Source organism: Ananas comosus, linkage group 10 (genome assembly GCF_001540865.1).
Source record: "Ananas comosus cultivar F153 linkage group 10, ASM154086v1, whole genome shotgun sequence".
NCBI lineage: Eukaryota > Viridiplantae > Streptophyta > Magnoliopsida > Poales > Bromeliaceae > Ananas > Ananas comosus.
The window spans coordinates 1194009-1209648 of NC_033630.1; the positions used below are offsets into that span (position 1 = coordinate 1194009).

The following is a 15640-nucleotide window of genomic DNA, read 5'->3' on the forward strand; positions in this document are numbered from 1 at the left end:
CTTGGGGTCCTATAAACTACTTGTGCCCAAATCGCTTCTAATTAACTCTCCAAGCGTACGTATCATGCATTTATACTGCTCTTTGAATAAGAGATCCCCTGACAAAAAGGGTACTTGTGAACATCATGCACGCACATATCCTATCCATTCATAAAGGTTAGTGGGGTGTGAATATCTGGTACTTTTACCATAGCCCATGCAACTCTTTGGTCCCCAAATACTCTTTCTTCGAGTTCTAAGTTCTAACCGTGTTATGGTACTATATGATAGCTCTTATGTGTGTGGGGATGGACAGGTTGTTGGGTTTCACTTCAATGCACTTGGGGCATGCCATGTTCTTGTAAGTGGTGCCCCTATAGACCCCTTATTACTTGCACCCACCCAACTCAACCCCAACTACCAAATAAAGAGTCACCCTAGTGGTTAGAGTGATTAATGGGGTGGTCAAGAGACTAGAGGATCCAAGAATTGCTTTAGTCTTATCCTACTCTCCTCTCTTGATGATTTTGTCTGATCGATATTTGTGTCATAAAAAAGAGTTTTGATTTTTTTTTTTTGGTAATAAATACACAGCGCTAACATTATGTCTCATTGGTTAGCGCATTCAAATAAAAGTGTTCTTCCTAACAAGTGTACAATGCAGGAATACTAAATTATTACTTTTACATTATTTCACTTCGAAGCTAGCGAAGTGCTCCTGATTAGATCTCTCCAGCCCCACATGACTCAATAGGGTTGGCGGGATACAAATACGTACAAAATACGCTTTAGTTGTATAGAAGATTTCCTATAATTCCAAGATATTGAAGAATTCTCCGCGTTTACTATTTAATTGTTAAATTTTCATCTACACTTCATCCATTCCAATACTTGTTAGTGCAATGGTTACTCGAGCGAAGATATTAAGGTGATCCTTAAACTATTTTCGATTAGATCGATCTTTCTTTTTAGGAAAGCTATCACCATCTGGCTCACATGCATGCCTTCAATGCTCCTCAGCAAACTTAATGCATGGACTACCTTCTTAATGTTAGTGCCCCTCCCAGTGAGCTTATATCTATGCGTGCGCGCACGCGCACACATATATATATATACCTACTCGCTCTCAAGGCAAAGCTATAAGCCCCAAGAGAGAACAAATTAAGATGGTGAGAAGGAGTATTGTGCATGGTTTTGAAGCAATGCATGTGGAGGCCTTAGTGGCTTCTGCATTCTTCTTATTATTTCTCGTGATCGGTGGCTCCGCGCAGCCGCTCGTCCCGGCCATTATCACGTTCGGAGACTCATCGGTCGATGTTGGGAACAACGACTACCTGCACACGATTTTCAAAGCGAATTGCCCGCCATATGGGAGGGACTTCAAGAACCATGTGGCCACAGGGAGGTTCTGCAATGGCAAATTGGCCACAGATATCACCGGTGTGGTTTATATATATATATAGTCCTGCTACTATATTTTTATGAGTACGATCGTCTTTGTACTTATAAGTCGTTTTCGATGATAGAGCTTTCAAATTGACGATTCATGCCGTTAAATATTTTCTAGAGCATTTAAAATTTTTAGAAATTAAATTTATACTTTTTTGACATCATTTACTTTACAATCAAAAGATTTCAAAATTGATAATTTTTAAGAGTCGGTATGGAATACTTGCTAGTTTAACGGTATAAAAGAATTGGAATCGATTGAGTTTTTGATAAAAAATTTTATTCACTATCTAGATGAAGATCAATAACTCCGATCTTAAATTGAAGGATCCGATCATCCATTTTGTAGGATGTAGTTTGATTTTGCCCATTTATTTTTTGCCCGCTTGATGGACTTTATTATGATTTCAAAAAATTACGAAATTTATTTTTTAGAAGTTTTAAATATTCTAAATCATATTTAACGGAATGGATCGTCAATTCGGAAGCTCCATAATTGAAAACAACTTATGAGTACAAAGGGCTCTATATTTATAAGAATATAGTAGCCCTACTCTCTCTCGATCTCTCTCTCTCTCTCTCTCTCTCTCTCTATATATATATATATTGGTCATTATTAATGATTATTTTGGTTGTGAAATTTTCTTTCTTTTCTTTTATTTTTTTTGTTTTGCTTAATTTTAACTCGTTTTGTGTTGTAGCTGAAACATTGGGATTTACTAGTTATGCACCAGCATACCTTAGCCCACAGGCATCTGGGAAGAACCTTCTTATAGGAGCCAATTTTGCCTCTGCAGCATCTGGGTATTATGATGATACAGCAAACTTATACGTAAGTTGAATTGGATTAATTGTATCTTCAAAGTTATATATATAACTTTGACACTATCAAATTTTACAAATTTAACACTATCAAATTTTGCTTAGCTAGTTTCATTTTGCAAACTAACTTTAATTGGATTCCATTACAATTAGTCTGCAAAGATTGGTTTGGTGCAAAAATTGAATATCTGATGTCACTGCAAAGATGTTATTTAGCCCACAAAAGTTTGATTTTGATTTGGTACAAAAATATCTCACCAAACATATGGTGAATTTTTTGCAGTAATGAATTGTTATTTCTCTTTTGGGGAATCGGGATTTTGATATTTTATGCTCGTACCTTGGTTTTTTTATTCTTTTCCCCTCGGAGCATCCTTTTTGTTGCTCGAATTCATGACCTTCTTTGTCCTTCTCCTTCTCCAGCCTTGTTAATTGAAATAGTAATGTTGGTTATTTTGCATTGTAAAATAAGTTAAAATAGGTTTTTCGGAGCAATTTAAAGTTAGCTGATCAAATTACGATCAGGAAAAAAAAAAACTAATAGCTGCTTCTAATTTAAAACCATTTTCTATGTGAACAATTTGGATTAACTAATCTCTGTTTAAAAATTTTTGAGCAGCATGCAATCCCATTGTCTCAACAATTGTACTACTACAAACAGTACCAATCTAAGCTAGCTAAAGTGGCAGGGTATAGCCAGGCTTCATCTATAATATCAGGTGCTCTCTACATAGTGAGTTCAGGGTCCAGTGACTTTCTTCAAAACTACTACATCAATCCTTATCTCTACAAGATGTACACTCCTGATCAGTTCTCTTCTATCCTCATCGGCATCTACTCGAAATTCATCAAGGTTCGCATTAATAATTAATTAGTCGCATTAGTATATTCTTTTCAAAGACTATCTTAGTGATATATATGTATATATATATCATTGCTCTTATAGAGCAGGTTGATTGAATTCAGTCACGAATGACTGAAGAGATTTAACAAATATACTCTATTAGCAACAAATTAATTATTAATGTATATGAGAATCTCTTTGTTGAGATTAATAACTACTATTTTGTTAGTCTCGATATATTATCTCTTTTCAAAGACTATCTTAGTGATATATATGTATATATATATCATTGCTCTTATAGAGCAGGTTGATTGAATTCAGTCACGAATGACTGAAGAGATTTAACAAATATACTCTATTAGCAACAAATTTGGCTTCAATATATATGAGAATCTCTTTGTTGAGATTAATAACTACTATTTTGTTAGTCTCGATATATTATCTCTTTTGTTAACACCAGTGCACCGTATTTATGGTTTACTTAATTGAAGCCCAACATTCACGAGTTCAGCTCAGGTGGAAGATGCACTGACAAATTATATATAGAGTGAAGACCCAGGCTTAATATGATCGTTTCAATTGCTTTGTGAAGTGATTCTGAATTTGGCCCTCAATTTGCAATGGAAGATACACTAATTTTCCTTTTCATTTATTTAATGATGAGTGACTTCAATTTAGCTCTTTTTCAAATTGATCCGTCACTTCTTATTTACTAGTTCACCTCACATCAAAATCAACAATTTTTGGATCATTTCCTACCAATGCTTTGGAGAGAACTATTCCAAAAACATTATCTTTGTTTTCCAAAGCTCTTAAATCCATGATTATACATCAACTTCAATCACAAAATTACAAAAATTCATGCAGGACTTGTACATTTTGGGTGCTCGGAAAATCGGAGTTACTTCGCTGCCACCGTTCGGATGTGTCCCTGCGGCGATCACGCTTTTCGGGCACGGTAGCAACCAATGCGTGTCGAGGCTCAACCAGGATGCGAAGAACTTCAACTGGAAGCTCAATGCCACAACCATCTCATTGTCTATGCAACTCCCCAACCTCACTATTGTAGTCTTTGATATATACGAGCCATTCTATGACCTTGTTACTGCTCCTTCAAAACAAGGTACTCTATTTAAATTTTATAAAAACATTTGTACTTTGGAGATTATGCGTTAGGTGATGATGCAGCCAATTTATGTTGTTCTTATGCCTTTGATGGATAATTAGGCTTCTTCGAGGCGAGGAGAGGCTGCTGCGGAACTGGAACAATCGAGACGACGACGCTTCTCTGCAATCGTAAGTCGATCGGGACGTGCCCGAACGCGACTGGGTACGTGTTCTGGGACAGCGTCCACCCCTCAGAAGCAGCGAACCAAGTGCTCGCCAACACTCTCATCACACAAGGGATCAATCTTGTGATATGATAGTAAAATGTTCCGATCGGGAGAAGCATGAAATGCAGCTGCTAATCAATTCTCTGTTGCCTTTTGCTTAGTTATATATGTTTTGTGACTATTCCGATCGATATATGTTGTTGAGACTTGAAAGAGAATAATTAAAACTCTATTTATTGTATAAGGACTGATGTTGGGATAGTTAATATAGTATATACGTAAAAGATGTGCAATTGTAATAAGTAATCCAAGAAGAACAGTAATATAGTTACGTACGTGGATGTTTGCGCCTGCTTTAATTAGGAGATTGTGTTTGTGCGTATATATATAAGAGTACATGCTATGCTCCCTGTTGAGTGAGCCCTACACACTTCTAGGAGGGATTGGGATAAAAACATTTTATATTTTTCTTTTTTCTTTTTTTTTTTGGAATACAAAGCTCTTCTGTTGATTACTCAAAAAACAAAAGAAAAGGGAAAAGGAATTCATAATTAACACTAGCTGGCGCTTGTTGGGCTTCAGTTAATGTAGAGTACGTCCATTTCATTGATGGTTGCAGTTGGTAGTTGAACTGTGATTAGCTTGAGTGGAAACGTTTTCCACGAGAGGGAAAAAGGAGTAGAGAGAAAAGTAATTAAATGCAAATTTGAATTGGTAAATCCCGCGCTTCGGTTTCATATCATATCACTCTAGGTGGTATTATTAATAGAGCTGCAAATAGATTTATTGAATATGGTAAAACTCAATATAGTTACTGAAGAGTTATCATTTCCTATTAAACTGTGTTGGGCAGGATGATGTATACTTATGTAAGTTTATTGTTTGGGTGTCAACACCAAAATATTATTCATCACCACTTAGATCAGTTGGTTAGTGGTCAATCCGCTCAACAAAATAATACTACATCTTGATTTTTCATAATAAGAGAGATCAATCATGCAAGCCGCAAACAATTCGGGCTAATTGTAGGCTTGACTTTTTGCTCCAGGCTCAAATTGGTTTGCATGGGCTTAATTGACTGTGTTGGGCTCGCATAAGGCCGGGGCCACAATTTCCCCATCCAAGGCTCGATCAGCACGATCCATATTACACCTCTACCTACCTACCAACGGCTACGTGCACAGCAAAACAAGCTTACACGATAAATTACTAATTACTCAACCAATAAAGTTCACCATATTTTTATCCTTTTAAATAGAGTTAATTGCAAATCATAGATTTGACTATCTAATACCTATACTTGTTAGTTAACTCTTGTTCGAGGATTAAAGCCTAAACTCCACGAAAATCTCAAAACCTATATACTTGTATAAATTTGATGATAAAATAAAATAATGGAGGGAGAATCACGAAGATTACTATTCCAGATCTTAGAAAATCTAGAGGGGATCTGAAACATTGACCAATTGCTTCAGTTAATTAGTCCAACCCATGTGTGAGGCTACGTTGGTGTTTCCTACTACTACTGCTACTGCTATCACTAGCGAGTACCATCCACGAAACCGGCGACGATTAACCCATGGATCTGGAATCGTTGCCGGTTTTAGATGTCCGAGCTACATGTTTCCAATTAATTATAGGCCTCTTTAGTCATGTTATAGGTTATTTATAAGCATGTGTACGTACATAAAAGAGCATGTATAGGATTATTAGAGTAGAGAATAGACTACGACTCATTCCATGTGCCATTCACTTGACCTACATCTCTCTCTCTCTCACTCACTCTCACACGCGCGCGCACACACACACCTACATCTCTCTCTCTCTCTCACTCACTCTCACACACGGGCGCGCGCGCGCACACACACACACACACAAGTCTAATTCCATGTGCCATTCACTTGACCTACATCTCTCTCTCTCTCACTCACTCTCACACACGCGCACACACACACACACTCACGAATTTTATTTCACACACACACACACACTCACGAATTTTCTATGAACATTGAACTTGTTATGTTTTTTTAATTGATTAACATAACGCACACCACACTACTGAAAAAGCCCGTCGAAAATTGATGATTAGTTTCTTATGAAAGATTATATAATAAGGAGAAGCTTAATATGCTCTTTGTCCAAGTTGTATTTTAAGTTCAAACAATCAAACCAACTTTCGGAAAAAAAACTGTTTTTAAATAGGGAGAAAGACTAGTTGGTTTGAAGACCTGGATTGGGGTTGTAGCTAGTTGAGGACAAATTAAATCAAGGGTATATATAAGCAAATCTCTTTATGCACCGTTATATAATTAATATAAGGAGGTATTTATAGAATATTGCCCAACCGATCCTTTTTGCTACTTAAGTAAGGTTCAAAATGCATGACTAGAAAATTGCCATCTAGGCATATAAAGAACACGAGACACGATGCGACTCGGACATGATGATTTGACAATTTTTAAAAAATTAGAACACAGATACGACATGAACATGCAACGATAATAAAATATAATATTAGTAATATAATATATATATACTTATTATATATAAAATATTAATTTTGATAAAATATTGTTATATTTTTCATACGAATTGAAATTCATAAAATTTTCATTAGCACTTCATAAATTTTAAGAAAATAAATTCTCCACCATAAATTTTCATTGGCACTTCATATATTCATCAAAAAGCTAAAATATTTATAATCTTACATTATATATGAATAAAAAAATTATATATATATATATATATATATATATATATATATATATATATATATATATATATATATATATATATCAATTATATGCGTTATGTATCAGCATTGAACGCGTGTCCAAAAAGTGTCCACATCAAACACAAGTCCGACACGGACACGTGAGGCTTATAGAAATGTTCATGATATATAGATTGCCATACATGTACGAGCATAGAAGTGTTAACTAGATAATTCACTTAGTGATCTAAGGAACATAAAAAAAAAAAGAAGAGTAATCACTCTAGCTAGCTAACTAAACTGTTCTTCTTTTTTTTTTAATTTTTTAAGGTGTTCTATATTTCTATACAGATTATTAAAGTAGAGAACACAAAAAAGAGTCTAAGATTAAGAAGTAAATGGCCACCTGCATGCAATAGCCTGTACATATAATAAACTTTTTTGCTACATAAGTAGGTATTTCTATTATTGTTATATATTTATAGGATAAACATCTCTATTATAGTGAATGCAAAAGATTCTTATTATCTCCCTGAAAGGTGCATATTATAAATGCTTACACATGGACTTTTCATTTCGGCTTCCTCAATTGACAAGTAAAAGGAAGATATAAATATATTAAGTGTACGTTGTTCATATTTATTGAGTTGTACAATTTCTTCTTCTTCTTCTTCTTCTTCGAACTCCTGCTTTTTTTTTTTCCTCTTTTTTTTTTTGTGTGGACAATTCCAACATGCACAAGCCCATTAATTGATTCCAAAAGCCCTGTATCCTGAGCAACATGTGCACAGGACATATATTATATAGGAATAATTTCATAGATGCCCCTCTAGAAACTATTAATTTCATCAATACCCTTCCAAAATTAATAATATCACAAATACCCTCCAAAATGTGAAAAATTATCATAAATACCCTCCTCTAGTTAAGATTCATTAAAGCCCATTTGAATCGGAGTTAAATTTTTAAAATACCATTTTTACCCTTTATCTCTTTTTAATAGTAGAAATACTAATAGGTATTTCAAAATAATTTTTGTAAATCTAAATTTGAGTATTTAATATATAAATAGTTAATTAAATTATTAATATATATTAATTAATAAAAAATATATAAAAATTGTATTTTAAATATAGTATGTTTTTATCTGATTTTGGTTTTGTTTTTGGTTTTGGGTTTCGGTTCAGATTCGGTTTAAATATAGACCAAAACTATATAACTGAATTTACATACGACGGGATTTTATTTTTTGGTATCTATAACTAAAACTATCCCCTATTCAGCATTGATTAAACTTATCCCATTTTAAATCGAGTTTAGATAAAATTCCGTATCTATATCAATTCACATTCCTAATTAGTAATAGTAATTTTGAAATAAATTATAGATTTTATTTTTTTCCTATTTAAAAATAAATCACATAATTGTTTTGTCGATTGAAATAAAAAGAGAGTTTTGTTCAAAAGCTAAAATATATTATATTTCAGTTTTTTAATACACTTAATGCAGATAAAATTATCGAGAATAATTTTGATTAAAAAATTTTTTAAGTTTTCAAGATTAAAGAAAGATCGGATAATTCCTTAACATTATTTTCATTTAAATTTTTATATATAGTTATTTATTTGATAAAAAATAAATAGAGCCATTAGATTTGGTAAAATCATCAAAAAAAACTAAAAAATTTTTTTTTTTTTATACACTGAAATTAGGTTTTTTTTATAAATAAAAAGTTAATGGGATATCAACTAAAAAATGAAAGTTGAGGGAGCTGTTTCAAAATGCATATAGTTGAGGGGGTTTCCACACATTTTTAGTTAAAAGATATTTGAGGGTAAATAAGTCATTTTAAAAATTAACCCATCTTTAACCATGTAATAACTATAGTAAAACTAACCTAACTAACAGTAGGGGTATTAATGATAATTTTTTGTGTTTATAGGGGTATTGGTGATATTTTAAACTTTATAGGGGCATCTATGATATTTTAAACTTTGGGAGGGGTATCCATGAAATTGCCCCTATTATATATTAGCTGATGATCCCGTGCATTATGAGAAGTGCTAGATGTACAACCCTCTTTGGACTGTAATTCTACAACTTTTCTTGTTCAAATGCCTCTTTTTTTTTTTTTCTTCCACTTGTTTTATCACTTTTTTTTTCCTTTTTTTTTACGAAAAATTGAAATTGGGTCGGTAAATCTTATAATACTTGGACGAGGAGTTATAAGAATTACAATCTATTTTGATTGTAGGCTTAGCATTTTTCATGCATTAGATAAGTTATAAATGCGATAGTACCATGTATCCCAATAATTTGGTATAGTGGGGTGATTGCATTAATAAAGCGCATTGCACATGCTTCTCACTTTCTTGCACAAGAAGGTAAAGAGAGAGACTTTTGTACCACAAAGAAGAGGAAAAAGAGAGAGACATTTCGTAGCCCATTGAAGGTAGAGAACAAGTTCAATTTCCAAGGCAGATAACCTACCACAATTGGACAATCTTGACTTACTAGGCATATTTATATGTAAGTAGCTTGTGCTTTGCAAACTCTATGAGGAATGTAACGTACAATCAAATTATTACTGCGTATAATAACAAGAACCGTGTTGAATATCTTTGTATGTACGTAAAATTTAGTTGATGAATCAGTTTTTGCATGCATATATCTAAGAGTTCGGTAGTGATTAATTCTCTAACTGTTGATGTATATGCATAGTTTAGGTCGGGCGTCTTAGAGTCATAACTTGAATTAATTTAAAAAACTAAACTAATGATTTACGATCATATTGTGTCTAAAAATAACTCACGAATTCAATTTAGAAATACATTGTAATACATACAATATGGGTTTTATGCAGGTCTCTATCTTTGTACCTATCATGATATTAGAATAGCGTACACCGACCAGTGCATAGCTAGCTAGAAAATTGGGCGCTGTCACTACCATGTCCCTGTAACAGTTGCACTACGAAATGTAGGATTGAAAAATCTTAATCCAATCAAATCTTATCATCTATCGTACATATTTATCATTTTTAACAGCAATGATCACTATAATAATTTTAAATCCGACCTCCTCCGAATCTTATGATTTGTAAGATAATAAATTTATCGATAGAAAAAAAAGAAGTTGTATGGAATCTTAATATATGGAAGATATTGTTTCGTGGAACACTTTATCTTTATAGATACGATGACGAGCGAAAACGAAAGGGAGATGAATCAAGCTAAACACGTGAAAGAGTTGGGCTCCAATCTCTACAAAGATTGCACGAATCTCAGTCGCCGCTCAAACGTCGCTTAATGGATATATAATTGAGATCTTTCTTAAAGCGACTCCACGATGGCCACGTCACCATCCACTTCCATGCACGTTACGAGTTCAAAGTCATGCATGCAAACAAGCCTCACGAAAAGCACATCATCAACTACTTATCTTACTTACGTATATAGTTTGGTGAGTCGTGTGATTGACAGTTTGTTCAAAGTTTTAAAACTCTATTTTAATATAAAAGTTTTGATTTGAATCTTAATACTGTATTGGATGATGAATTTAGGGGATCCTAGAGGGAGAGAACGAGTCGTTCCTTCCCCGTTCAAGCTATTAACTGCCGTGGAATTTTATAGAAAAATTATTGTATATATCTACTGTAGTGGATGCATCCATAGTATTTAAATTTTATATTAGAAGCTCTCATATTTATATTTAATTTGTTAAATATTATATATAATACTTAAAAACGAGCACATACATAGTTTAATTATATATTACCGCTTAGATTAGTTGGTATCTTAATTACATGATAGTAATATAGTAGATATAAGGCTGTGATTGGGTTCTAGCTCTAAGCAAAAGAATACGTGTCGGATCAACATATATTTTAAATTTTAATTTCAATATATTTTGATGTTTGCTAGTTAATAGCTAGATTTATTTTTTTTTTGAGAAATAGGTAGCAAGCTACCTGCTTCATTCATTAAGCAAAATAAACTAAGCGTACAAAATGGAAGCAGCCAGGGCCTCCGAAAGAACAGGCAAAAAGGATGAAATAAAATTGAAAGGCAGAAAGAAAACAAAAAGAACAAAAAAAAGGAAAAAAGGAAGGGTGTTAATAGGGAGAGAAGGGATAGTAGCTGGAGCCGAAACAACACATCACAGCAAAGAGTTCCAGTCGTTTAGCAGAAGTTTGACACGTTCAAGAGACCGGGTAGCGTTGTGCGTGGTTCCTCGGAAAATTGCGTTATTTCTATCTGTCCAGATCACCCACCAAGTTGCAGCGAGGAGGGTCAAGCGTCGTGTTCTTGAAGAGTCGACCGGAATGTCACACGATCCAGTCCAGAGAGTGTTGACGTCGCCCGTGCTGTCATCAAATGTACCCCATCCTTTCATACTGAAGAGCAGGTATCTTACATATACGCATGTATAGAATAGATGGTCACAGCTTTCCATGAGTACCGCGCAGAAGACACAGTGCTGATCAACGAGCATTCCACGTTTGAGTAGTCTATCAGCAGTGAGTAATCTCTTCCGCAATAGCAACCAAATGAAGACTTTGATTTTGGCCGGAATTTTGAGTTTCCAGATATACCGATTCGTTGGGATATACTGTCCCGTGTCTGTGATGAACTGGTAGAGGGATTTGACAGTGAACAGTTGATTGGAGGTCCATCTCCATTTAATTGAGTCTGGACTGTCGTAGGGGCGATGGCCTCGGAGCAAGTCTTTAAAAGTCGTTAACTGTCTGCGGTTTTCGATGGATTGTGACGCCGAGTAGCCGCGGCATATAAAGCGCCATCTCCATCCGCCGTGGTTCCAGCACTGAGAAACCCGAGCCTCCTTGTTCATAGAGATCTGATAGATATCCGGGAAACGAGTGCGAAGGGGGGTTTCCCCTATCCAGATGTCATTCCACATCCTAATGTTCCTCCCGTCGCCTAGCTCGTAAGTCACGCCACAGGCGAAAATGTCTCGACACCGGACCACACCTTTATTTTTTTCACAAATTTAACACTATTAGTTTTTACAACTATTTACTATTTGGATAGGAAAATTTTAAAAGTAACTCATTAAAGGTTAGTAGAACATTATTTGTCCTCTAAGTACAAGATCCTTTAATCGGCGATCGACATGTCCCATTAATCAAGCGGTCCCCATGGGACATGGTGAATCAAATAACATGGAATCATATAGAGACATACGTATAGCTTCTGATTACGTGTGAGATATTTGGACCATGTTGAGATTGGCTGTAGCATTTCCACGTCACTATGATCTTGTTCCACACGTCTTTTTACAAAGTTGTAGGGCCAAAAGAGTGGGAATCTACTACAGGTCATCAAACCTAATAGTCTTTTGCAAAGTAGATGCTAACTAATAATACATCAATTATATAGACCTTTGTTTAGACTTGGCAAATGGGCGAGTTGGATAATTTACGGGTGGGTCATTGTACTAACGGATTACTTGGACATGGGTAAAATTACCATAAATTTTTGGATAGCCAATATCTTTACCCATACCTAGCTGCGGGTGGGCAGCTGGGTATGCGTTTTACCTGCAATTTTTTTTNTTTCTCTTATATTTTTTAAATGCAAAACACACACACACACACACACACACATATATATATATTAAAAGCATAACATAACTCATTATTTAAAATATTATAACTTACAATAAAAATATGTAAAGTTTTAAAACAAAAATATTTCATAATATAAAAGACACACGGTAATAAATTAGGGTTAAAATTTTTAAAATGGATAAATAAAAAAATATTTTTTAATTACAAAATATATGTGCGGGTATCCGTGGATACCTGCGGGTTATCAAAAATATTCATAGCTTAATGGGTGCCCACCTGTTTTACTTGTAATTTTTTAGGTTGAAAAAGTTGGTATTCATACTTGCAAATTTGCGGGTAATCTGCGGACACCTGCGGGTATGGGTCGAGATTGCCAAGTCTACCTGTGTTGGAAAATAATACAAATTAACCCAAAATGTTAGTAGTCCGTGCAACAATATGATATGTTGTTGTAAGTGTATGAAATTAGTGCACTGATCAAATTAGTTTAGAAACTCATATGCAATAGTAGGTTTAGTTATTATCTAGATTTGTGGAAATTAATTAATAGTAGACTAGTGATTGATTTGTGGAAATAGTGGCTTGGTAAGTGAAGTTCATGATGGAGTGAGGTTTTCGAAACTTACGCGCAATAGTGGGTTTAACGGAGAAAATTAATGTGTTGAACGAAATTTTCTTTGCAATTTTGTTCTTCAATTTGTAATCATGTTGCTTTCTAGTGTGTTAAAAAAATTACTTCTTCTATTCCATTGTCTTTATGTACTGTAGCAATTAATCTACTATTTTCTACTTAACTTTTTCTTCCACCACCAACCTGATCATATACTCTAACAAATTTTGTTTTAAATTGATAATTAAATATTAAATTTGGTCACTATTAATCAGTAATTGAATATAACTAAATCAAACAAATCTGATTTATTCATATTAAAAACAGTTTTATCAATGTCACTTCCTATTTAAGAAAGATCGACTGATCAATACTAAAGGGGGGAATTGGGTCCATACAGTCCCTTAATTTTTATTCTATTTAACAAATTAACAAATGCGTTTGCCTTTTTTAGCTTTGGATATGTGGAAAAGCACATGAGCGGGTATATTAGTTAGCAAAGCAAGAGTGGGCGGAATTTAATTAATGCACACCACATATAATTATGTGAAGCTTGAAATCTTAGATTATCAGTGAAGTAGTTGTCTTGTTGTTTTCTAATTAATCAACACAACCAACCTATTTTTAAGCAGGAATAGTGCTAGTGATTGATGTGAATTAACATGAAGGATTCGCTAAGCAATTGCTATGCGAATTCCACTTATTATGGTAGCTATGAGTATTCATTATCTCAATTTGACAAGGAGAGATATATAACTAAATAGTGATATAGTTGGCAATGCATGAAGAATTAACTAGTTAAGGTACTCGTAAATTGATGCATGCAATGTATGAAGAATTAACTAGTTAAGGTACTAGTAGATTGATGCATGCAATCCTTCGAAAATTTACTCTCAACACACTAAACCATAAGTTAACATGTAATCTACATATAAGCGCGCACACATATATAGAGTCGGACTCTCTCTCTCTCTCTCTCTCTCTCTCTCGATCTATATATACATGTTTATACTAAGTGATCTTAATTATATGGGTTCCATTAATTTGTACTTTCAAAAACTTTATCCCTGCGTACACGTTTCTCTGTGGGAGACCTTTTAGTTCAAAATCAATGTGAATTGGGTGGCTTCCCTGCTTATAGTAAAGGATTTTTTCATGAATTAATACAATTTTAAATAAGCGCATGCATCTAGCTAGTACATTAGTAGAACCCAAAGTAGCTGAAAATTAAACAACATGATAACAAAAACACTGATTAATTGTTCCTATCATATATAAGTATCAAAGAGCTTGATAATTGGTACCTGAAATATCAAATTTAAAATTTAATTACTTCACATTTAACTAAGTTCATTTCTTAAAAATATAAACAAAGAATGTAGCATATACTTCCATTCTCTCCCCCTCCCTCCCCCTCCCCAAAAAGAAGAAAACCAAAAAAAAAAAAAAACAAGATAACAAAAACAACATATATTAATTGATCCAAGTATGGTCTCTTTCCTGGAAACATAAGGCAAGTGAGTAGGATATATGTCTTTCCCCGAATCTCTCGATATACGGGAGATTATATTCTCCATTTCATGATTTCTTTTTTTTATAATATTTGTGGATGCTTATTCTGACAATCCTTTCCACAATCCTTTACGGCAATCGATTGCCCAACTTGTCCCNTGAAAGAAAGTGATTCTAGCACAAGCGTGGGATCGACACAATGCAATCATGGAGCAAATGGAGCCCAGTCTTAATTTGGATTTTGATGCCTATTGGTGATTCACAGGCCCAAGTAAAGAAGTTTTTCCTATTATTTGGGGGTTGTAATGTCAAAGATTCTTTTTGGTTGTTGTGGTTGTTGTGAATTATATATATATATATATATATATATATATTTTTTTTTTGAGAGATAGATAGGATGTTATACGCTTCGTTTATTTTATTTAGAAATAAACTTAGCTGAAAATGTGAATGAACTAGGATTCGAATTTAGAACTTCGGGTACCAATCATCAAGTCCTTTATCACTTGCATTAAGAACAGTCGGTTATACATGTTTGTAATTGATCAACAAAATGTTGAACACCTAGCTAATTGAAGATTCGTTTATTCAAATAGGAATAGGAATTGGAATCGGAATCGAAATCAAAATAAGTTGGAATCGGAATCGGAATGACTCATTACTTAATTCTATTTGGTTTATCACCTGAATCGGAATCGGAATAAATCATTCCCATTGTCGGTATTTGGTTCAGGTGGATATAAAAAACGTAATCAAATTAATATACTAATATTGTCTTTAT

General features: G+C 33.9%; 1 protein-coding gene across 1 annotated transcript; it reads left to right on the forward strand.

The window, feature by feature from the left end:
• Positions 1093 to 4790, forward strand: LOC109716760 (GDSL esterase/lipase APG). The gene is made up of 5 exons (XM_020242316.1): positions 1093 to 1419; positions 2130 to 2260; positions 2870 to 3103; positions 3962 to 4217; positions 4322 to 4790. Exons 1-5 carry the CDS (start codon positions 1146 to 1148, stop codon positions 4516 to 4518), a joined length of 1092 nt encoding a protein of 363 aa, XP_020097905.1. The 5' UTR covers positions 1093 to 1145; the 3' UTR covers positions 4519 to 4790.

Bases quoted from the DNA above. Each gene is read 5' to 3' on its own strand.
- LOC109716760 (XM_020242316.1), top strand. From the start codon at position 1,146: ATGGTGAGAAGGAGTATTGTGCATGGTTTTGAAGCAATGCATGTGGAG. The intron at 1,420-2,129 runs GTGTGGTTTATA...TTTGTGTTGTAG, and splicing joins ATTGGCCACAGATATCACCG to CTGAAACATTGGGATTTACT. The intron at 4,218-4,321 runs GTACTCTATTTA...ATGGATAATTAG, and splicing joins TACTGCTCCTTCAAAACAAG to GCTTCTTCGAGGCGAGGAGA.